Source organism: Halictus rubicundus, chromosome 9, assembly GCF_050948215.1.
Source record: "Halictus rubicundus isolate RS-2024b chromosome 9, iyHalRubi1_principal, whole genome shotgun sequence".
Lineage (NCBI taxonomy): Eukaryota > Metazoa > Arthropoda > Insecta > Hymenoptera > Halictidae > Halictus > Halictus rubicundus.
The window spans coordinates 2,611,359-2,635,947 of record NC_135157.1 but is presented as its reverse complement, the minus strand read 5'-3'; the positions used below and the strand labels follow the sequence as shown (position 1 = coordinate 2,635,947).

Genomic DNA, 24,589 nt, shown 5'->3' with positions numbered 1-24,589 from the left:
AGCTATGCTGTGACCAAAATGGTGAGACATTAGTATCGAAATCGGTGATTAATGCTATACATTTCGTCACAGTTACCTTAAAATCAAATTACGGTCTAAATGTTTGTGTGTATGACTAAATAACGATCAAATGAGTATGAATAAACGTTTTGGTAGTTTGAATAGCCATTGTAACGGTGTATTGTTCCAGAAGATGAAGTCGAAGGATGCCATTACAGTGGCGTACCGTAGCTAAGAGGTTAGGGCACACTTCCTTGCATTATTGTTTACTTTCTAGGGTTTGACTTCACGAATTTGACCTTCGTCTCTGAAAGGCTAATGGATGTGCACATTCTGCATCTGTTTTTTATGCAATCGGTCGTAACATCAGTTTAATGCAATCGATACGATATGGACGCAAACGAAAACACAACGAAACGTAGAGTGTCGTATCTTTTTGTCCTCGACTGTATAATCTACCAACTAGATGAGAAAAAAGTATTACCAAATGATGGTGAATACTTGGAAACATAATCAAGGTCAGTGGAAAAGACACCGAATTAATTTGCACACGTAATGTAGAGTGATCGCGACGCTTGGTATTGCGATTGTCGGCGGTCGATCGAATTTCCTCGGGGACCGAGCTTACAAATAGTTGCAGTCGATCGCGGAAGTTCTAACGAAGGCGGAATAACGCTCATGGGCACATATGGGTGTATAATGCGACACGAGGCGTGGCAATATCCATAAAAGGGACCAGAGAAAGTAATATTGTCGGGAACTCTGCGCCACGCGGCACTGGCGCACAACGACGACGGGACGTCGCCGCCCTGCGCCTTGTGGAACATCCGAGGAAATAAAACGAGGATCCGGCCGCGAGAAGGACTCGCCGGAATAGAGAGGGCGTAATGGATGCTGGAGAAACGATTCGGAGAACAGTGTATGGACAATGGTATTCTCGCGGAGGGGTCGGGACCGCCATCGTGCGCCGGATAAATCGTTTTTCGACGCGTTTCGAATACTACGTCCGCGGCCAATCTCGTCCCTGCGGGCCAAGCCTGTCGAGGGGGCAGTAAAAAAAATCTGTTTCCGCTTTTTCGAATGACCGAGGATACGAGACTGTTTTCCTAAATGCCCCGCGGACTCCAGCAACCCTCCCCGTGGAAAGTACGGTGACGGCCGACTAAAAATATTTGAACGATGCTTTACAGTCGTCGATCGGACCCGATCAGCCTGCGAGGAGAAACATCGGAGGGTTCAATTCGTGAGTTATTCTACTCTTTCGTGATATCCCGGAAAGGAACGGTATAACGTATCGTAACACGTGGGGCTCGGTGATGGACGAGCGACAGGAATGTAATAAGGAAAATTCGGGCGAACCGTTGTTTGAAGCTGTTCTTTTGCTTTAGTTGCTTTTGTATGACTGAACTCGGTGCGGTCCGAAGCGTAGCCACTCTTTTATTTTATAACTTCCTGCTGTATCGTATAATTCGTTTATTATTACTAATCTGCCTGGCACTGTTGAGAGAAATTACAATTGTTTTTGCACGTCGTGTAATTGTGGTATTTTTAACTTGATAGACGACCACAAAGGATCAAGTCTGTTACTACTTATTTTTATAGGCGTTCTCTTTGACGTAAATGGCAGATATAATGAAAATATAAAATCTTATGATTTATGCTATAGCTACAGTGAGCAGACCTTTTATATCGATCATAACTTCCTGTAAAAAAGACAAGAAAATTGATGACTGCTACATTTTCACTAATTACTAAATATCAAGTTATTAGAATTTAATGACGCACGAATTTATTAGAAATCCTTCAAAATCCTCACTACAAGTTTGACTCGATACTACAAGGGAAAAGTTATTATTTTGGTTAATAAATAATAACAAATAAAATAGTAGAAATTTAGAAGCTTTTTCCAGATTTAATTTTTAATTGCATCTTTAAATTGCAGGACGATTCCAAGAGAACTCGGTATCGTTGATTTTAACTTTTCAATTTTTTGTTTCGTTAAATGAGTTTCTTTGATGTTATGGATGTTCCGGGTCGGCAGTGTTAAATTACGACCGTATATTATGACATACCCTGTACATTTCGTCCTAGATGCATAATCCTGAACACTAGGCTAGTTGCTCTTAAAAGACGTACATAAGTACTATAACGAGTCTGATATACACGGAAAGAGAGGCATGCTTTATCCATGCAGGACACTCTCCACTGTTTAAGGTGACTTTGCACTGGTTTTTATGCGACTTGTCGCTGTCAGCACCGGCCAATAAAGCGTCTGTAGCGTCCGGTCGCACGCACACAAAAGAGTCTTTCTTTCGTGCAAACGGCCAACGCAATTTACGACTCTCGTTCGACGAAGCTATTTTTGAGTGGACATTTTCCAGACCTAGTCGAAGTATGTTTATTAGAGTTTTGTCCCAAAGTCCTCAATAGCAAACTGAGACCGTCATAAATTAAGAGACGAACCGAAGGGCACTTGAAGCGGACCCAACGGTCTATCGACACTTGGGTCAAGCATGAGTGGCCCGGAGGAAAGTCCCATCATCTTCTCCGATCACCTCGCCGTTCCGAAAACAAACACGCCAAGGGCGGAAGGAACGGGGGTGAGACGAAGAAAAAGAACAGCTCTGATTGGAAGGACCCAAAGCGTGGGTTAGCCAATCAGGGTTGCTTAGGATTTTTACCAGGGCAAACGAAGGCGTTAAAATTAGGTTGTACAGGACTTTCGAAGAGTCACTCAGAAGTCGTCGCGAGATACACTTCGCATAAAATTGTACAGTCGCGAACGATATGTGTATATATAAAGATTAAATTGAGTTCGCCAGCAAAGTTTAGTTCACGATAAATAGACCCTATCCACATTGGTGACCCCGACGTGATCCTTGTGCTGTGCGAATTAGACATAGTGTTCGCGGACAATTTTTTTTAGTTAGTAGTGTAACATAGTTTTTAGTTTCTTTGGACACAACGTGCCGATAGACATATAATATGAATCCCGTCAACGCGAGTAACAACAGTGCGATGCCGGAAGTATACCGCGTCGGTATTCGTGTGCCGCCGTTTTGGCCGGAACAGCCAGCCGTCTGGTTCCACCAGATAGAGGCGCAGTTCGCACTGAACGGCGTCACGGTAGACGCGACTAAGTTCTACTACGTGATGTCGCAGTTAGAACCGAAATACGCGTTGGAGGTGCAGGACATTTTTGCGACACCTCCAGCAGCGGACAAGTACGAGACGCTGAAGCGGGAGCTCATCCAGCGCCTATCCTCCTCGCAAAGCAAGAAGATTTTGCAGCTCCTGGAGAAGGAGGAGATCGGCGACCGTTCTCCATCGCAGTTCCTGCGCCACATGCAGAACCTCGCCGGGAAGACAGTGTCCGACGACTTCCTGAGGACGCTTTGGGCCAGCAGGTTGCCCGCGATGACCAGGGCCGTTGTCAACGCCCAAACGGACCTACCGCTCGCAAAACTCGCCGAGATCGCGGACCACATCCAGGAGGGGGCCGCGCAGAGTCAGGTGGCCAGCATCGCGACAACCAAGAAGGACCTCACGGAAATTCTGATAGACAGACTAGAAAAATTAGAGCTGAGCGTAGCCGAACTCAGCCGGTCGCGTTCTCCCCGGAGGCAAGGCGGACCCAAATACCGTGGTCGCTCGAAGTCCGGAAGGCGACGGCGAAGCGCATCGCCTAGGAACAAGGAGCACTGCTGGTACCACCAGGTGTTCGGTACGCGGTCGACGAAGTGTCGCCCACCGTGCTCGTTCCATTCGGGAAACGCGAGTGCCCTCCACTGAACGCGGCAGTCAGTGATGGCCCACGTACCTGCCGCCTTTTCGTGCTAGAGCGGACACGCAATGAGGAGTATCTCATTGACACCGGATCGGACCTCTGCGTGTACCCTCGAGCTTACATAAGGGGTCGGCTGTCCAAGGAGAAGTACGAGCTGTCTGCTGCCAACGGGTCCGTGATAAACACGTACGGATTGAAGCCGGCGAACCTCGATCTGGGTCTTCGACGAACCTTCATCTGGAGATTCGTCATCGCAGACGTGTCGAAGCCCATCATCGGAGCCGATTTTCTTTCCCACTACGGACTACTGGTGGACCTCAAAGGCAGACGACTCCTGGACGAGACGACAACCTTGGCGACAACGGGGAGGATCGCCGCGGTGGATATGCCGTCGGTCAAGGCGATCGTTGGAGACTCGCGGTATCAAGACCTCCTGGCGGAATTCCCAACCCTTTGGCGCCCCAACATACGCAGCGAACGGCAAGTAACGCATGACGTGGTACACCACATAATTACGACACCCGGTCCCCCGATTTTTAGCAAACCGCGCCGGTTATCACCGGAACTGTTTAAGAGCGCCAAGGCAGAATTTGAGGATCTGTTAAATCTCGGCTACATCCGTCCTTCTAAGAGCCAGTGGGCTTCAGCCCTTCACATGGTGGCGAAGAAGGGCAACGGATGGAGACCTTGCGGAGATTACAGATTGCTCAATGCTCGCACAGTCCCCGACCGTTACCCGATCCCTCATATTGAGGATTTTTCGAGGATGTTATCCGGAAGGAAAATTTTTTCGACTATAGATTTGGTAAGAGCTTACCACCAAATTCCAGTCCATCCGGATGACATCCCGAAAACCGCGATAACGACGCCGTTCGGATTGTTCGAATACTTAGTCATGCCCTTCGGTTTGAGAAACGCTGCGCAGACGTTCCAGCGGTTTATAGATACCGTGATAAGGGGACTTGATTTCTGTTACGCATATCTCGACGACATTTTAGTGGCGTCGAGTTGTGAGGCGGAGCACAGAAATCACCTGCACGCGCTTTTCTCACGTCTTCAAGAGTATGGCGTGGTAATCAATCCGAACAAGTGCGTGTTCGCGGAATCGCGGGTAAAGTTTCTAGGTTATGAGGTCAGCGCCGAGGGTACCAGACCACTGGCCGAGAAGGTCAAAGCTATTCAGGAGTACCCGAAACCCACAACGGTTAAGCAACTGCGGGGGTTCTTGGGTATGGTAAATTTTTACCGTAGATTTATACCCGGCGCGGCTTCATTGCAGGCTCCGCTTAACCAGCTGTTGCGGGGAAGCAAGCTGAAGAGCAATGCTCCCGTCCAGTGGACGAGCGAAGCGGAGTCTGCCCTAGAAGGGCTTAAGACTGCCTTGGCGAACGCAGCATTATTGGCTCATCCGTCGGACGATTCGCGACTCGCGATCATGGTAGACGCATCCGATTTCGCGTTAGGCGCTACCTTACAGCAACGACAAGGCGGTTCGTGGCAACCGCTAGCTTTTTGCACGAAAGCCTTGTCGCCGGCACAGCGAAAATATAGCGCGTACGATCGCGAATTGCTCGCCGTTTATACCGCGATTCGACATTTCCGTCACGCGGTAGAGGGTCGCGATTTCACGATATACACGGATCACAAGCCAATAGTGTTCGCGTTTAAACAGAAACCGGATAAAAGTACACCGAGACAGTTCCGATATCTCGATCTGATCGGACAGTTTACGACGGACATACGGCACGTCAGCGGGAAGGATAACGAGGTCGCAGATGCACTTTCGCGAATTGAAACGGTAACCGCGCCGCTGAATTACGCAGAATTAGCGGACTCGCAAAAGCGAGACGTACAGTTACAAGGTTTCTTGAATGCATCTGATACCTCGTTAGACTTAAAACTGATACGCATGATCAACAACGATGCACCCGTTTATTGTGACGTGTCCACCGGGAACCTGCGTCCGTACGTAACACCCTCCTTCCGACGCCAAGTTTTTGACGCCGTACACGGATTGTCGCACCCGGGAGCGAAGGCGACAGTCCGTCTGGTAAAACAGCGTTTTGTTTGGCCGTCAATGGAGAAGGATTGTCGAGATTGGTGTCGGAATTGTCTCGCTTGTCAACGAGCAAAAGTCGGTCGACACGTCTCGAGCGAGGTAGGCACCTTCGCGCCGCCGTCGAGCAGGTTCGAGCACGTGCACCTCGACCTGGTAGGACCACTACCTGTGTCCAGGGGCAATAAATACTGCCTTACCTGCGTCGATAGGTTTACGCGTTGGCCAGAAGCCTTCCCACTCGAGAATATCGAGGCCGAAACTGTGGCGCGCGCCTTTGTTTCGGGGTGGATAGCACGTTTTGGGACACCGGCGAGAATTACCACCGATCAGGGCCGGCAATTCGAGTCCCATCTTTTCAAGCAATTGAATTCATTGCTTGGGTGCTCGCACCTGAGAACTACCGCTTACCACCCCGCAGCAAACGGTCTAGTGGAACGCTTCCACCGACAGTTGAAGGCCGCGATAAAGTGTCGCGCCGACGATCGGTGGACCGATGCGTTGCCTGCCGTTCTGCTGGGTATCCGCGCCGCGCACCGCGACGACCTTAAGTCATCCGCGGCCGAGTTGGTTTACGGCGAAAACATACGCTTGCCAGCGGAGATATTCAGCGACGAGCCGATCGGAGTATCCGATCCGGCGGAATTAGTACGCCAGCTCCGCGAGCATTTTAGAGACATACGACCGGTGAACGGATCACGTCACGGACAGAGGAGGATTTTTGTATTTAAGGACTTAGAGACGACATCGCACGTCTTTATTAGAACAGACGCGGTGCGAACTCCTCTACAAAATCCTTATGACGGTCCATTCCCAGTCGTATGTCGAAACAAGAAAACTTTCGTAGTGCGGGTTCGAGGCAAAGAAACTACCGTCTCAATTGACAGGCTCAAACCCGCCTATATATTAAATAACGACATAGACGAGGAACGCGACCAGAATCATGTCAAAGTTCCGGATAAACCACAAGCTGGTACGCGAGAATCTGTACATACTCGTTCGGGTAGGCGAGTATGTTTCCCCGACCGCTTACAGGTCGGATTCTAACGCTTGTAAATAGTCGAGATAAGTTTTTTGTATATAGTAGTTTTAGGTCTAAACGTAAGTTAGTTTATGTAGGATAAGTAGAATTAGGTAACGTTTGCACTGGTAAGGGGGTGATGTAGCGTCCGGTCGCACGCACACAAAAGAGTCTTTCTTTCGTGCAAACGGCCAACGCAATTTACGACTCTCGTTCGACGAAGCTATTTTTGAGTGGACATTTTCCAGACCTAGTCGAAGTATGTTTATTAGAGTTTTGTCCCAAAGTCCTCAATAGCAAACTGAGACCGTCATAAATTAAGAGACGAACCGAAGGGCACTTGAAGCGGACCCAACGGTCTATCGACACTTGGGTCAAGCATGAGTGGCCCGGAGGAAAGTCCCATCATCTTCTCCGATCACCTCGCCGTTCCGAAAACAAACACGCCAAGGGCGGAAGGAACGGGGGTGAGACGAAGAAAAAGAACAGCTCTGATTGGAAGGACCCAAAGCGTGGGTTAGCCAATCAGGGTTGCTTAGGATTTTTACCAGGGCAAACGAAGGCGTTAAAATTAGGTTGTACAGGACTTTCGAAGAGTCACTCAGAAGTCGTCGCGAGATACACTTCGCATAAAATTGTACAGTCGCGAACGATATGTGTATATATAAAGATTAAATTGAGTTCGCCAGCAAAGTTTAGTTCACGATAAATAGACCCTATCCACACGTCCATTGCCGCCGCAGTTGTTATCCTTGCTTCTACTTTCTCTTTATGCGTGTTTCACATTACAGTTAGTCTATTTCAATGCACAATAGGTGAATAATATTTTGTAACATTAAAAGAGTGGTCTTTTCATTTCACTCGAACTAATAGGAATGGTAGAAAGGAATGTAATAAAAATGTGAATGAAAGGACACTGTCGCTCAAAAGTATGTGGACATAAATTCGTTTTATTGAACGATGTTTATTCGTAAATTCTCTTGTAAGTTTCTATCAATAGCGTTAGCAGAGAGTAGCCTAATTTACACCAGCATCTCGATTGCGCGATATCCAGAATGAAAAATAGGTACTAGTTATGCTTTGGGTCTAGTTTAGCTATTTATCTTCCAAAAGAAAGACACTAACAGTGTTGTAAGTGGTACTCATTAATTACGATTATTAAATACAGTTTGCTGGACTAAATTCAGCTCGTCTCTCCTACATTAAAAAATTTTTAAATTAAAAATAGCGGGTTCTATAGCGGGACATATTTGTCAACAACACGGGTCTTGCCAGCGTCATGTATCGTCCAGGAGACATACCCGAGCCCTGTTATGTTTACACTCCTCGGTGTCCGAGGCCTCTCGAGCTTCCGCGACATTTATCATCCAGGTCTTGGCGACATATATAGAGAAATCATTGTATTCAATAAATCTACTTCTTTGGATGTGCATGTATTACGATAAAAGTCGCTAAAAATGTGAAGAAATCCGAAGAACTTATGTCAAATGGTCACTTCTATCGCTCCCTATTAATAGATTTTATACATTTATGCGGAAGACAAATACTCTAGGGACATTTGAAGAATCAAAAAGAATTATTCATTTTCGATTCGAAGGCGCGCTGTACAATGATCGCAATTAAGTGTTCACATGTTTTTTAGCAGCAGCGTATTTCTCACGTGTCTGGCACACCAATAAGCTATTGTATACAACATTAACGAATTCTATGTGCTGACTATTTACATGCTAAACCATTATCCTCTCGTAACCGCCTCAATCTTCGCTGGAATAAAAAAAAAAAATCACAGACGAGTGCCAATTTTTTAGCTTCTTTTCTCCCGAACCGATAATTATTGGTCCTTTTATAAGCCACGGATCGAACACACCGGAAGCAGTAATTCGTTTCCGAGAGGATCGATAATAGGTTCTCAGCGCGGAGCAGATTTTCCCTATAATTCACTCGACGGCGATCCAGCGGCCATTGGCATTTCCATCCGCAAGTAACGACGACCTTTTGCGTCTGCTCAGCTCCCCGGTACTAAGTAGCCGGGCTTAAGACATTAAGAACCCAAGGAACAAGACCCCGAACCCTTGTACCGAAGTCACAAAGCGATCCATGGGAAAAACGATTAATTATTTAACCGCTGCACCATCTAACTTCCGAGGGAACGAATCGATTCTATCGCAGTAAGTAAATAAATCTACTCGGGATAGACGGGGCAAGAAATCTACTTGAACACGAGTGAAGTACACTGAAGAGATGTACGGTGACGCACACAAGTATTTGTACAAAAGATGAACATAAACTATTTAAATTTTTATTGCATTCACAAAATTATAAAAGTTATGGCTGCGCCGGCCAGTTACGACCACCACGACGTCGTTGAAAAGTTCAGTGCCGGTCGGTGGTGCACCATGGCTATTCAGTTCGCAAACAGTTTTTCGCAAGTACGCGACGTATGCATGCTCCGGCGCGAAGATATTAAGAGCAATGTGAATAAATAAAGCGTCCGCAAAAAATCGGACAAAATCGCTTGGGTTCGTGCGGCCTCGGCTCAGAATTCGCATAAACTGGCGACCCAGAGCGCGAGGCGGGCTCTCCATTGTGATCGCGAACAACGCGTCGCATCGCGGAGATAGAAGAGGCCGGCGAAAAGAGGAAACGAACACGAGAAGGAGGAAAATTAACGAACGCTCGGGATCCCGCATTAAAGTAGAAACAGCCTGCGCGGCGGGAGTGGCGGGTAGACGTGCTTTACGCGGCGGGTACGTTCGCCGAAATAAGTGCGCGCTCTGACTTTGGCTCCGGTGGCAGAGTCTCTCGTACAAGGGGTTGCCTCGGGTACTAAGACGACCCGGTGAGGGTTTGCCGGGAAAGGTCGTAGGTCGTCGAGAACCCCGGACACCCGGAGGGAGCCACGGGAAAACCTCGTAATAAGCGGGCTGTGAATATTCGTCGTCCGTCGTGAAAGTCGGGCTCGTCTTGACTATAACTCCGAGGATCCGTGGGGAGACGGTCCGCGGCCACGTTTCGCGTATTTTTCCCAGCCCGTGGCCGTGGCCGTGGCCGGGGAGGGAAAAGGTTTTCTATAAATCATTTCCGGGACCGTAATAAGCACGGGAATGCTCGTTCAGCTGTTAACTTTATTTATACGACCGGGGAATAAATTGCGCGCGGTACTTTTAATTCGAACGCTCTCTAATTTAATACCCGCGACTTATTGCACGTTCCGCCGCCCCTGGGCCGGTAATTTTATGCGATACTTTCGCCGTACCCCGGTACGAAAAAAATGCCACGGACGGCTTTCATTATCGCCGGGAGCCGGACTTCCGGACACGCACGGAACGCCGCTCTCGTTCGCGCGGAACAACGAACGGTGGTCTGCAGAGGTGTGCGAGAATCCGAAAATATCGGGACGGGTTTCCGGAAGTAAAGTGTGCGAATACCCGAAAATTTCGGGTACCCGATACACTCGGCAAATCACTGTGAAAGAACCTACCTCGTACCAGTTTTCGAATTGCTATTATTTAAATCCATCAGTATTATACTTCAGAACAATTGTTTAGATTGTAGGCATTTAATATGTTGATGCCACGGTGTGGGCAAGTCTTTGACTAACAAGTCGTACTAGGTGTTGCGAATGGTTTTCAATCTGTCCATGGATATCTGTCCATCTTCAAGAGGCCCAAATCGGGCCATAGGGACCCGCAGTGTCGAATTTGGTCCCGGGCATCCAAGCGGCCCGGGTTGGTTTCAAGTTAGTTTTAAGTCAGCTTTAAGTTGGCTCTAGGTCAGGCCTGGGCAACTTATGGCTCACGAGCCACAGACGACTTCTCCCCCTACTCCTGGGTCCCACTACCAAACTTCTCTGGAGTGTAGATGTACATGCATATGTTTGCAGTCACGCAAGGACGCAACGCAAAGCACAAATAGTTGATAATGGGGGACCGGTACACTGGTAGTAGTAGTGGTGAAGCGACAGCGGGGAAGAATTTGGCCGGGTCTGTTCTAGGTGGTTCCAATGTCCTAGATAGAGGGTATGGGCGTAGGACTAGAAAGGTGGCCCGAGTCGACCCGTTTGAACCCGAGTTGGCTTGAGGTGGCTGCAATGGGCTCCAATCTGTCCTAGATAGTGGGGATAAACATATGACTAAAGAGAGATACCTATGTTCTATATACGAATGGAAATATCTTTAATCTACATGGATCTCCAAGTGGACTGACAATCCCCTCGAAAAATTGAGTACATTAAGGAAACATCTATTGGATAACTGCAAATGACGCAATTATTCTTTAACCCTTAGCACTCGAATGGCGACTGTAAGGTGTCACTAAAAATGGCTGTATCATTATTAAAAATATTTCTTACATTATTAAATTTGTTTGTATCTAATAAATTACTAAACATTTCAGTATTGTATGAGTAAATTGCACCATTCTCGTATGTATAACATGAAAAAAATATATAGAAGGGAGATACTCTAGGTCGGAAGATATGTTTTGTTTTGGAGTCAAAATAGCTTCGAGTGTAAAGTGTTAATATTATTTAGCGAAAATTCCATTTCGATATTTCTTATATTTCAGTCACTACATCGAAATGTTACGGAATTCTTCCATCCAGATCGCCGTGCGTCGCGAAACGGGGAATAGGATAATAGGGACATCGCCTAGCAAGTTTCCCCACTATCTAGTTAATCCACCGAGTGGCCATTATAATTAACTTCACGTGTTATTCTTTCATAAGAACCCGCCGCCACTTCCGACCCCTAGCCACCATCGTCCCGTTCGAGTTCATGATACTTCCATTCGCCGCCTTCCTTTTTCACCTTCGGGCACGAGACACTTTTAATTCTGTTTTGCTTCTGCGACGGTGGAGGACCGTGAAGAAACTGGCGTCTGATTACAAAACAATATATGCATTGTGAAAATATCCACCGTATACTATATACACATTTGCACAATATAACGCTTATAATGCTTATTCTTCAAACTTCTATCTTAGAGTGAATGGATAAAATATTATAAATGTTTCAATTTGTCGTCAGATATGTTACAGTAGATGTTTTGAATTTCGTTCAAAATTAGGTAAATTTGCAAAATATTGTGAATTCTCGCAGCAACTGTGTCAGAAGTGGCTTAGTGCGAGTGTGTTAGGAACTAAAATTATTTAATTCACTTTGAAAGTCTGTTTTCTTTAGACTCATGTCTTCGATTATGGTCCCGGCAGGTTAAATCCTTCGCTATATTCTTTCCTTCGGGTATTCGAGCTCCAGTGCAGTTGAGTACATTGAACGCCACAGGAATTATATTTAATTCATGCTATATTTGGTCAAGAGTGAGGTAAATATAAATCTAACCGCGGATTGGGCTCTACAAGAACAAAATTATATGGTCCCGGTGCTCAGCCTTGTTTCTATACTTTGGAGAAACCTGCCAGCTTAACTTCATGTCGGAGGAATCGAAAGAATTCACGTACTTCGTATCTACCAATGTTTCGAACAGAGTACACAGTATTGTCAGGCAAGAAGTCGACTTCGGGATGGGCGAAGAAAATTCCAACGCGAAAAGTTTCAACACCGGAAACGCATCAGCGCGAGGTTTCAATTTCTGGTATGGTCGGTGTTCCAGGTTTTACAGACGCCTTAAAATTCCCGTCGGCGTAAAGCAACAATTTACTTTCCGGCCGAAAGGTACGCAGGCCTTGCGTCATTAAGCTTTCAGGTGACGAAGTGAGGAAAGCTGTCGTTAACAAAATGACCTCCGATTCCTCTTGCCCGCAAGGGAAACGAGCATGGACCATTGCTCGCTAGTATTCGCTCGGCAGCCAGCCGGTACGTTAGACGACGGTTTTCTTTAATTGCCTACTACACGGCGGATCCTCGAGCGTATCCCCTCGTAAAAGTTACTGTCCCCGGTAAACGATTCGGCTGCCGAGCAAAAGAAAGCGAGCAATAGGAGCGAGTGAGTCAGACGCCCAAGAGAAACGGCGAATTTATTGTTGCGCGCGAAGCGAACGGATGCATTATGAATTAATGATCTGACGAAACCACTTTCGACGTCTCCGTCGCTCGTGAAACTTGCTTACATCTGTCAAACTTGAAGTAATAAAAAGACGAGATCGTAATTCATTCATTGCTTTTCAGAAGAACTCCGGGGAGATCATGGGGATTTTTATATTTGTTTAGTAGAGGATGAATAAATCAGGAGCATAATTGTTTTCATTAATAAATTCTCCCCCCTTTGCTTATTATATTTGAGCTTCGTCGCATGAAATAACTACAAGTAGAAAAGGAATTTGGTTTGTTAAAAAATTTTTGACACTTGCAATCGTAGCAGCCTGGTACCACTTAAATCATTACGCATCAATTCTTGTACATACTTTTGAACCTGCTTCTTTGAAATCGACGTTGATCTTATTAAACCTAGTAGGTGGAAATAGCTAATAATTTGTACTGGCTACTACAAACTTAGTATTTAGATATATAATGTTTGTAACTATGGGTCAAAATGAACTCAGTTCTCGACATCAGAGTGCTAACACGAAGAGTAACAGTGCTTAGACGTTCTAAGCTTTCGTTTTCTGTTGTAGGAAATATTTGAAGTTCACGTATTCAAATTTTTATGTCTGATCGTAGAACAACACAGATTAACCCTAAAATTTTTTAGCTTCGGGCAATCTCATTTATTTTACCTTGGAATGACCTTGGGACGTCCAGCGACGTTCATGTGAACAAATATTTTATCATATCAAACGTACGAGTTTGAAGAGAATTATTTTCGAAACAAGAGATGACTGTTGTGTGTGTGTGTGTTTGTGTGTTGACTTCGATCCCCGGTTAAAAACTAGCTAGACAGAAACACAGCATTTTTCGCCAAAATCAATTTGCCCCTAATGGATAAGGCTCGAGCGACCCGCAGAAGAGAAAAGTTCGGCGTGGTCAATGAATTTCCGGTTGATAAAAACGGTATACAATAAGGTGGCATAAATGTTTCATACCGTCCAATGAATAATGGAGCCGGTAATGCGATAAAGTTCCGTATTCGCGGGGAAGTAACAGCGTAGATGTTTTCGGCCGCAGATGCACCGTCAGGCGGAGGGGGGGGGGCGGCACACCCCCGACCCTCTATCGATCTCTGTATACTTTCCTGCCGCGCATCGTAACGCAAACACGCGGCTTTGAGGTTATTTAATGGAGTGTTTCGGTCGGTCGGCAAACAAATGGATATTAACAAATAATTCGCGCGATCGAAGGCCTCTGCTGGCCACGCCGAGCGCGATGGTCTCGGTCCCCCGAAACCTCCTCGTGCATTTGCAAATTAATACGCCTCCTCGAAGTACTTCCGACCTTTTTTCTCGCCCGGTGGTAAAAGCGGCAGACACACATAATATATCATCGGCAATAACCGTCCGAAGGATCGCGTCGCCGGGAAAAAAAAACGGAAAATTTTCTTTCGGCCGGGGCGACACCGGCGAAACGGGATAAATAATCATTCCCGCGTTTCCCCCTGGAGGATTTCTTTCTCCGTTCGATTTCCCATCGCCTAGCCTCCGCGTACCCTTTTCAACCGTCCCGCGAAACAAAACGAACGGCGAAACAGTCTCCCATCCGCGTTTTATGCGCGTGCTAAAAGCCGTGTGCACCGGCGACGACGACGACGACGACGACGACGCGACGCAGGTACGACGTTCTATCCGCTTTCTCATTATTCTCCGTCCTCCTTCTTATCCGCTTTGCGAGACGGTTACCGTCGCGATGAGAATTACTCCGTGATAACTGCTCGCCGGGGAAAAACCCGATCACAAAATGTTCTCGAAAGTCTTCTGCTCAACTATCAGAATGGAGTCTTACGCCCCGCGACAAAACTATAATACAAATAAGGAAATCAGAGAAAAGTATGCTCTAGTAAGAATGTTTTTCCTCCTTTATTTCTAATGTTATTGTTCACATCATGTACCGTACTATCGCGCAATAATTCACTTTCTCTTTCACCGCGTTCGTTCGATACATTCCAAAAATGATACACATCTTTTATTGTGGTAAAACACATATTTCATTCAAATTATTAATGATCTACACATTTAGAATATGGTAAAATGTTGATATGAAATTGATGTCATTAATTTCTTTATTACACGTTCGCAAATAAATATCAAATGATTAATGCAAATGACCACGGACGAGGAACTTTCGTGAACTGTTGGCAGGGGCTACTGCTGGGCAAGGAGGCAACTGTTTGTTATTCGTTTCGTTTTCCACGTATCTTCATTTCACGATACTTCATTTCATGGAAAAATATTCCCCTACAGCCCCGTATACCGAACTATTGAGGGAGAGTACTGTGGTAACATTTTATACAGTTCTACGCCAGAGTTGTGCTAATTCCGTTATATTGTATTTCAATTATATAGTAATTCAACTACGTTCAATTAATTCAATTACTAATTATTTTAATCACATGTGCAATTGAAATACAATGTAATTAAAATACAGCTCTCCAAATTATAGCCCACAACTTTGAAGAGGTGCAATATATTTTTATGTTTTTCTTTCATATACGTATCGTTCATAATACGTAACGCTATTTTATGTAATTTAATTACAAAGTATTTTATAATTGTACTACAATTGCAATTACGAATTACATTGTAATTGAATTGAATGAAGATCTGAATTATTTATTACAATGTAATACAATTACTTTGTAATTATAATTCCTGGAGTAATTCAATTTTAATTCTGCACAAATTTGAGGTATGTACACTATAATTGTCCTGTTGAAAGATGTATTGCAGTTTCGCTGTGCGATGTGCATGTTTTGTTAATTGCTCGATCATGATGTTAACATATAATTCGGTATTCAGTTTGCATGAAATAAACCTAATATCGGTCATGTACATACATCTCTTCAGATAGTTACAGTTCTTTATTACCCTTTGAACTGTCCTAACAGCTGCGTTTGCCGGGCTGTTAATGATGAATTCGACAATCTTTAATATTGTACGTCTTTCTCGAGCAGTTGTAACTTTTCCGCGACCATCTGTTTTTTACCGCAATTGTCACTATTTTTTAAGTTATTGCAAACCGCACAACAAGTTCCTCCTAATACCCTTTACTAAATAATTTTTGTCTAATGAATTCTTAATCCTGCAACTATTTCTGAGAATCATAAATAAAGTAGAATTTGTGTTCATCCGCAGAGATTAATTCGCTTTCTCAAGATAAATTATGAATATAATCCTCTGAATCCAAATATAAATAAACGCAATTCCCTTTCTATCGTTCCCAGCAACTGTAAAGAAAGGAAATTGTAGTCGACGGGTTTATTATATCGGAATTAAAGTTTATATGTGTTGTATAAATTGCAGCAATTAAACTATTACTCTCATTAGCAAATTAAATAAAAAAATATTCCACTTAAAGTAAAAAATTTCATAATCTCGAATGTCATGTTTATTCATTAAATCCAGAGACCAGTATAAATGGTGGAGGAAAGTAGCATAAAAGAATTAAAGGATTACGCGCACAGTGATTTACAAAATGCCCGGCCACAACGATGAAATTTATTCGGTCCAATTTTATTAATGCTTCAATAACATTTTCATTTAACGTTGCTACACATCATTACAATAATGTTCTCAGTAAAGAATGTTTCATGATTAAAACCATTACTTTGATGAGGTATATGCAATTATTAAGAGACTCTAGAAATTACATTAAATATGCTTCATTAATGTTTGTCCCCAAAATGCTTTTTCTGAAAATAAATGCTATCCTTTCCCTGGGCAATAATTCAACGAAATGAAACAAATAATTCAATGAAATAATTAACCATCTTTTCAACAAAATAAAACAATGAACACAAATATGTATAATATTATAATAGGCGATACCAGTACCACAAGGGTGGGTGGTTACAATTACTAATACATGTAACTCTATTTCTTGTGTTCTGCTTGATAAAAAATTACGGAAAAAATCATGGGCACTACTGGAAAGCACACATGATTGCGAATTTTTTTTCAATTTTCGGCTGCAAAATCGATTTTTAAAAAATTTCGGAAACTTAAAATTGCTGATTTCATAATTAAGTTATCAGATGACCACGTTTATGTCATTATGGTAGTTGTGACTTATTATGATTATTAACCCTCGGACTCCTGCGAGTTCTATATATTTCACTACAATTTTCTTTCGATATAAGACGATGGCTCGGGATCGGCCTTCGTCGTATTTCGGATGAAGAAGAATAGCGAATAGCTTAATAGGGAATAGCGACTTTCTTATTTCGAAATAAAAAGCGTCGTCTTATATCGGAATAAAATTGTACATATTGACGGTCGCTCGAGCTTATATCCCCACAGCGACGGGTCGCGAATGTCTTCGGCATAGCATACGGGGGGTTAATGTATAGATCTTTCAAATTAGGCGAACATGTTTAAAACAATTGAAGTTTTAGAGATACCAGTTTCATATAAATTCGTTAATGAAATATTGTCAAAAGAAATGGTCTTAATTTTTTGCAGATTTTCAGAACGAGCAAAGACAAAAGTCAGCTTCCGTGAAGGGAGAGACTGGTTCGAAAATCGTATATTCCATTTGCTTTATGCTCGTGCCCGTCGAGACGCGCCCCGTCTCCTTCGGATCGGCAGGAACGGCTGGTAATAGCCTCGGGAGCAGCCTCGGTCGAAAGCCTGGAAAAATGAGATCGTTCCCTCTCCAGGTTTTCGTTGCGGAGTTTCCAGTTGTTCGAGCGATTCGCGTCCATGAAGGATTCCGCGGGTAATATGCAGGAAGCGCGCGCGCGGCACGAGGCGAATCGTCCTGGCCGCCATTTGATTGCGTCTTCACGGGCCAGCTCGTCCACTCGGTGGTCCGTAAAATTGAGGGGTAAGATTATTTCTCTTGTTCCGTCTTTTTCCGGTTCGGGGTCTCCCTTGGCCTCGGCGAGGTTTTCCCGTTGTTTCACGAGGAGCTGCGGAAAGCTGGCCGGGCTAATAAGAAACCGAAGGGCAGATCGTTTGTGATGGTACACTTATGTGAACTCTCGAGGAGCAGGGATCGGCAGGGGGGGGGGGTACAATGAGGAACGGCCGCCGGAAAATGAACTCGGGTTCCACGTTCACTCCGTGTCCAAGAGAGATCGTCCGGCGAGATCGTTGAACCTTTTCCTGCTCCGGCCGTCGATGCCAGAACGTATTTCCATACCGTTGTCCCGGGGAATAATTATTTTATGAACCATGCACACACACGCCGGTTATTCCGGGAACCGACCGAGGCTATCGCGGCTGTGTATCTGCCACAGGGAACGGTTTATACGTTTTTTAGAGGCGATCGAGTCTGTTATTGGGCACTTAGACGGCTGTTGGAATTATCAGGGAGTTAGGCCGGAGGACTGTTAAGCTCGAACTTTCAAATTAAAAAGTTACGGTGCGCCGGTCTGTGCATTAGGAAACGATTCACGGTGGTACAATGTAACCGAAGTTATCGCGATCGTACCGTGGGAACGATAAATGCGAAAGGGTCATAATCTCAAAGGGTTTAGAATCGTTGTAAATTTTCAGGCTGACATTAACGGAGAGGTCGCGTGCCGCGATGTAACGCGGCGCGCACTAAAGCCACGGCATCGAACCAGACGGGACTCTTTGCCGAGAACGCCTGCCAACCAGCCAGCCAGCCCAGCCTATAAACCGATTCCAATTTTTTTTCCATATTTTGCATACCTTTAACGATGCTTTTGATTTATGCGCGTCGCCGAGCCGGCCCGCTTGTCCGGAGCACCGTCCCTCGGACACGTCCACTCGCGAACCCTTTCGAATTTAAGGGGAGGTTCCGGTCTGGTAGGTTAGAAAATTGTTATTTCAAAATACAGTGGCGTCTCGACACACGTGAAAACTTTACTGTGCAGACAATACCCCACGATCTTGTACCGCTAGCGTAAAACGTAGAAAGGTACAGCGAGGAGACAAAACATCGACATCAGCTCATCGACGAGAATAATTCAATGGTGAAAGTGTTGTCTCTAATGATTTTTTTGTGAAACGTTTGTTAACACATTCGCAACACTTTGCTGCCTAAAATGATGTGAAACGTGGCCCCATTTGGATCATAATTGCTCGGTTCATTCACGATATAGCGGAACCTCGATTATCCGAAATCTAACTCGAAGTAATACCGATACTTAATAGTGTATAAACCGAGTTTTTAGATTTTTCACACACCTGTCTTAAAGTAAATGACAGTCGTGGATGTGTAAAATGCACAGTCTAGTCAACACTCGCAAGAAATAATAGTTTTTCCTAATAGTAAGAATAACGAAAATACTAAAGGCGAAAACGTAATTGCCTGATTCCGTATAAGAACTTTCTAAATGAGTCCGTTTAGAAATATCGGCGTCGGGGCTCGACAAATTCTGTGGACGCTAACTAATTAAGGAGCGATGCAATTAATTTTCCAGCTTATTAAATAATTAACTCGTATCTCGAGGTCTGTTTTGCCCGAATAAGCGTCCGTTTCCCTTGCTCCCATTTCGACTGTACTTCTGCGTGTCCCGTTCCTCTTCAGGAACCCAAAGCTCTGGATTCTACTTACGCGAACCCTCGCCCACGCACCGACGAACTTTACCTTTTCTGTCGGGGAACTCGATAATCCAAGCCTGGTAATTATTTAAAGTTTTCGACGGGTCCCTGCAAAACTGACGACTGGAACGAAACTGCGCCCGTCTCTCCGGTAGTTTACTCCTGTTTGTAATCTCAATGCAATATTGTTGAAAAGATAAAGGCATTTGCCTTTCTGATAATGGATTTCACGTTGAAAGAATTGATTCTACAACATATGTCGAAGAGACATCCCCCCCCCCCTCCTAGTGAGTACTATAAGCCCTATGGAGTCTTAGATACCTTTTTTTTTAACACCCCGTATGTATCGTCCATGACTGTTTTGGCTCGAGCGCATGCATCCCACTTGTTTGTTACAATTAAACTGTGGATTTTTATACAAAATAACAATTGCAAAAAACAGGTACCCTGTAGAAAATTCTTCCTCTCTTGAATAACTCCAGTAAGCTGAAACTATTAAATCGATATTCTCAAACCCTGTTAATTTTTCTACTTTTTCTAATTACATTAGCTTATTTTTGCCACAAATGGTTAAAATCCGCAGTCTTCATACGTGTGATTTGAAATTTTACGTTACAATAAAGTTTGTATGTTAAGAAAGCCATTCGACAAAAAGCCTAATAAACGTAATGCAAACACATTAAACTTAAACGATACGCATAATTTTATTAGTTGTGCTAAAAGTTTCTTTCGCAATGTGTATCTATAATATTGTTAAGTAACACAAGCACAGATAAACAGCGCGATCACTGTTTAATGATTTATTACTTCCTAAGCTTGGATTCGCATTGTGCGCATTAATCGAAAACAAAACGAACTTTTGGGACAAGCTAATATTTTAAATAGACGCGTGCCTGGCGCGTCGAGAACTTCGAACGTCAAGAACAGAACTAATTCGCTCAGGTTCGCCGGCAAGGACCAATCTAATCTATCGTCGATCCTCGAGTCTGAGTCCGTATGAATGTAAATAGCCGGCAAACCAGTGAAGGAACAAGCTACAGGACGCCCGGAAAATTAGACCGAGTTTCCAGGGTCAGTTTATCGAGGATTCCACCATAGGACGACACAATTCCGTTCGCCGTTCTCCCCCGGCCCGGGCCGGGCCGGGCCGGGCCGTGCCGGCATCAATTAATCCGAAACGATTGTCCTCGCCCGCATTGTTCGGGGCATCGAATTAATTGCGGCGTACATTCAACCCTGTCGCGGCGCGGAGAAAGTTCCAACCCTTCCGCAAATATATCTAAGACGCCGTTTCCTCGCGAACGCCGTCGGATCTAAGTAAGAATCGTCGACGGTGGGATCGACGGGAAGAAGGAGGGAGATCAGGCGAGGGAATCGGGACTCTTCAAACCCGGGGGATGACGCTCGAGACAAGTGTTTCTTACGACTGAAGTTTCTTCGACGCGCGGGAACACAATGCTATCGCGATCGGCCGTTCCAACGAGAAAACTTCGACGCCGCCGGAGATTACGCTACAAATATTGCGCGCAATTTGTAACCGGAGCTACCGCGGCGGCATGCCACATTGTTCGACAGCATCAGAGCGGTGTATTCTCTCGTCATACATCTTGCAGCAGTCACCATTTTCCAGAGGTTTACGCACCCTTCAAGATACAGAGAATTCTTTGTATATGTCGCCGAGTCATGGCCGATAAATGTCGCGGAATTATCCCCACTACCGCGGGGTATACCCCGTGAGGGGCCGTGAAGCTCGAGAGACCTCGGTTGCCGAGGAGTGTAAGGTCGCGTGGATCGAAGAATATATATCACCTGGCCGATATATGTCCGTGGCTAGACCCGTGTTTTGGACATATATCGAGTATACACTGTACACGGTGGGAGAAACAGAAACGTTGCAAATCGAGGTAATTTATTTAACACGTTCACACATCCAGCCGTGATTATTTCGTAGTTTTTTCAAGTCCAAGGACTAAGATTTTATGTATTAAAAAAAACTAATTCTAGAATTCTAGAAGGAAGCAACAGGTCACCTTCAGTTACGTAAACTAATCGTTTTATTTGGAATTGTAGTAATGTAATGTACACAAGGTGGATCTAGTAACTGGGCTGGACTATAACTTTATTCCTTCTGTAGGTAGAAAAAAAATTGCAGAGGAAAATTTTGCAATGGTCGACAAGCTCTATTATCAACTAACATAGCAGCAATGCGGCATGACACTTCAATGTTACTGGATCCTTAAATGAAATTTGAAATATTTTTCAAAATATTAATTTCTTTGACATAGTATCCTTAAAATTTTTCGTTCCATTTGAAAAAACTAATGCAATTGCATTTTGCAGCTACAACAATGTACCCCTACAAAAACTCGCACTGTACTTGATGATAGCGTTTGTTAAACGACGTAAAACTTTTTTTTTCTACAATGTTCTTCTATCTGTAAGAGGAATAAAATTATAGCTCGATCACCCGCGTAAGATTCTATATTTTTGTTTATAACATTTCAATAAAGTGTTAACACTAGAACTACCGAACCAGTCAAAATGACTGGTGGATGATTTCTTCTTTCACGATTACTGAAACTATGAAAACATTTTCACCAGAAATTTTTTAATATATCTCTTCTTTGAAGTACATGTTACCATAAAAATCGTATGAAACTGAGCAAATTCAATATTGCTGTTATTATAAAGGGATAAGTCTAAGTCACGTTTACGGCTCGGTAGTTCTAGTGTTAAACAACGTATGCTCGTAGAACATTTTTCTCTCATTTAGATCCATAGAATATACCGACAAAGTTTGGCAGTTTAAATCTGGGACACCATGTATATTATTTCTAGATGGGTCTCATAACTCCTTGTTCTCTATGCAACAAGATTGTGTACTGAAGAGCTCATCGTACAAGTTAAATTAGGGAAAGGAGGCTGGGAGGAAAGAAAAGAGGCTAACGAAAATGTTTAGCACCCGAGTAACTGCGATCCGCGCAACCGCGCCAGCAAAGAAGGATAATCGAGAAAGAGCACGGGGATCATACAGCGGAGGATGAGAGCTTTCGTCGCCGGCTTTCCTCGTCCCTTTTTCTCAGCGAGCCTAGACATAGCATATCTGTCAGTAGCGAACGTATTTACTCACCGTTGGCGTGAGCCGCGAGGAGGTCCCTCAGTTGCTGTTGGCCGGCTGTTAATTCCACGCAACTGACCCTGACGCTAAATCTGGCACCTGTCCTTTGCCTTTGCTCGGAGATCCCTCGGAAAAGCCAAGCGATCGCGCACGGTATCGCTCCCAGAGTGTGTCCCGCCTCAGGCGTTCCCAGCATCGTGTGCGATTTCCCTGGAAAAACGTCAAAATTCGCAACGGTTAGTTCCAAGCATGCGCTCGCGAGAAATCACCAGCTCACAGTGCGTTGAAAATGAACTATTAGGGGGACCCATACGTAATCAATTATTTTGAAATCTAAAACGAACTTTGTAGTAAATTCAGGTTTTTATTTCTTGATTTATTATATAATCTCCATCATTATCGAGGACAGTTTGCCACCTTTCCTGCAACTTTCCAATCCCCCTCTTATAGAAATCCAGTGTTCGTGAAGGAAAATATGACTCAAGGTGCCTCCTTACATCGTCTACAGAAGTGAACGTTTTATTTCTTAAATAATGCTCCAGAGATGTGAAAAGATGATAATCAGAGGGAGCAATATCCGGTGAGTACGGGGGGTGCGGTAAAACTTCCCATTGCAATTTTTTGATTTTTTCCTGAGTGAGTTTCGCTGTATGAGGCCGGGCATTGTCAATTTGCAGTATCACACCTTTTCTGTGGACTAAAGATGCCCTATTTTTCAATAGTTCTGAATACAGCCGCTGTAATTGTTGACAATACAACTCAGCAGTAACTGTTTCTCCGGGTTTCAACGACTCAAAGTGAAGTATGCCACGACAGTTCCACCAAATGCACAGTAACACCTTTCTAAGTGATAAGCTAGGTTTAGGGGTTGATATTGCGGTTTAATTTGCAGAAAGCCATTGCATGGAACGCTTAATGTTATCATAAAGAATCCATTTTTCATCTCCGGTAACGATTCTGCGAAGAAATGGATCTCTGCGAAATCTGGATAGCAATGAAGTGCAAATTGATCGACGAATATTCTTGTTGGTTTCAGATAATTGATGCAGTACCCATATTCTATGCCTATATGCCTTTCCCATTTCGTGTAGGTGCCTTTGTATAGTTGACCATGTGGACCCAAGGCTTCTCGATAATTCTTGTATACTTAATTTTGGATCAGCTTCCACTGGAGATTTTAGGGTGTCATTATCAAATTCAACTGGTCGTCCACTTTGAGGACTGTCAGAGAGATCATAATCACCAGCAGCAAATCTTCTGAACCAACGTTGACACTTGTAACCTTCAATACATCTCCATAAACATCGCAAATTTTCTTTGTTGTTACCGTTGCATTAAATTCCGCATGAAAATGAAAAAGTATGCAATGACGAATATGATCCTCGGAAGGTACGGACGCCGCCATTTTATTACAGGGTTGTCAAAAAAATTATACTTTTTAGAATATTTTGAACACAGGCTGCTTTACCGAAAACTGTAAAAGAATACATTACTTACGGGTACCCCTAATAGAAGCAACTTTCATGTTGGTATTTAAAACCATTATCTAGATATCTATTACAAAGGTAAATAACGATATTGAAATCAATAAACAAGTATTAACTATGGATAATTCAATTGCAAGTTATCAATTCTGCTAGTACGTTCGTTTCATAAAAGTGAAAGGCTTAACTTCACCTTGGCAACCCACTAACTTTTTACTATATAATCCTGTACATCTTTAAATTTTAAGGCGAGGAATTCACTGGTTCAAAAGTTATGCGTGTTTAAATTACATTTTGTTATGGGACCAGCTGTCATCGTACAGTAATTAATAGACTGCGGAACTTTATGTATTTATGGCTTATAAAAATTTTCAAAAAATCCAGGAACATAAAACACGATAGAATTTAGTACGATTTTTATGTATTTTGGATCTACAACGACTATTCCCACTAAAAACAAAATTTCATGTGATTCCACTTTCTTAAAATTTGTCTACAAAAATTGAGAATTGCATAAACGTCCGCAGTCTAGTAATTAAAATATACAGAATTAAATACGGGACC

The 24,589-nt window shown here is 43.9% G+C and overlaps 2 protein-coding genes across 2 annotated transcripts in view; both read right to left on the bottom strand.

Moving 5' to 3' along the window:
* Positions 1-24,589, bottom strand: part of LOC143357173 (uncharacterized) — a 605,892-nt gene that overhangs the window by 19,364 nt on the left and 561,939 nt on the right. The window contains exon 8 of the mRNA XM_076793456.1: positions 22,554-22,751. Coding sequence (XP_076649571.1) covers positions 22,554-22,751 — 198 coding nt within the window. The remainder of the gene's footprint in view (positions 1-22,553; positions 22,752-24,589) is intronic.
* LOC143357323 (histone-lysine N-methyltransferase SETMAR-like) lies at positions 23,035-23,975 on the bottom strand. The gene is made up of 3 exons (XM_076793735.1): positions 23,869-23,975; positions 23,594-23,798; positions 23,035-23,043 (listed from the first exon to the last, which is right to left on the bottom strand). The coding sequence occupies exons 1-3, from the start codon at positions 23,886-23,888 to the stop codon at positions 23,035-23,037; spliced, it is 234 nt and encodes a 77-aa protein (XP_076649850.1). The 5' UTR covers positions 23,889-23,975.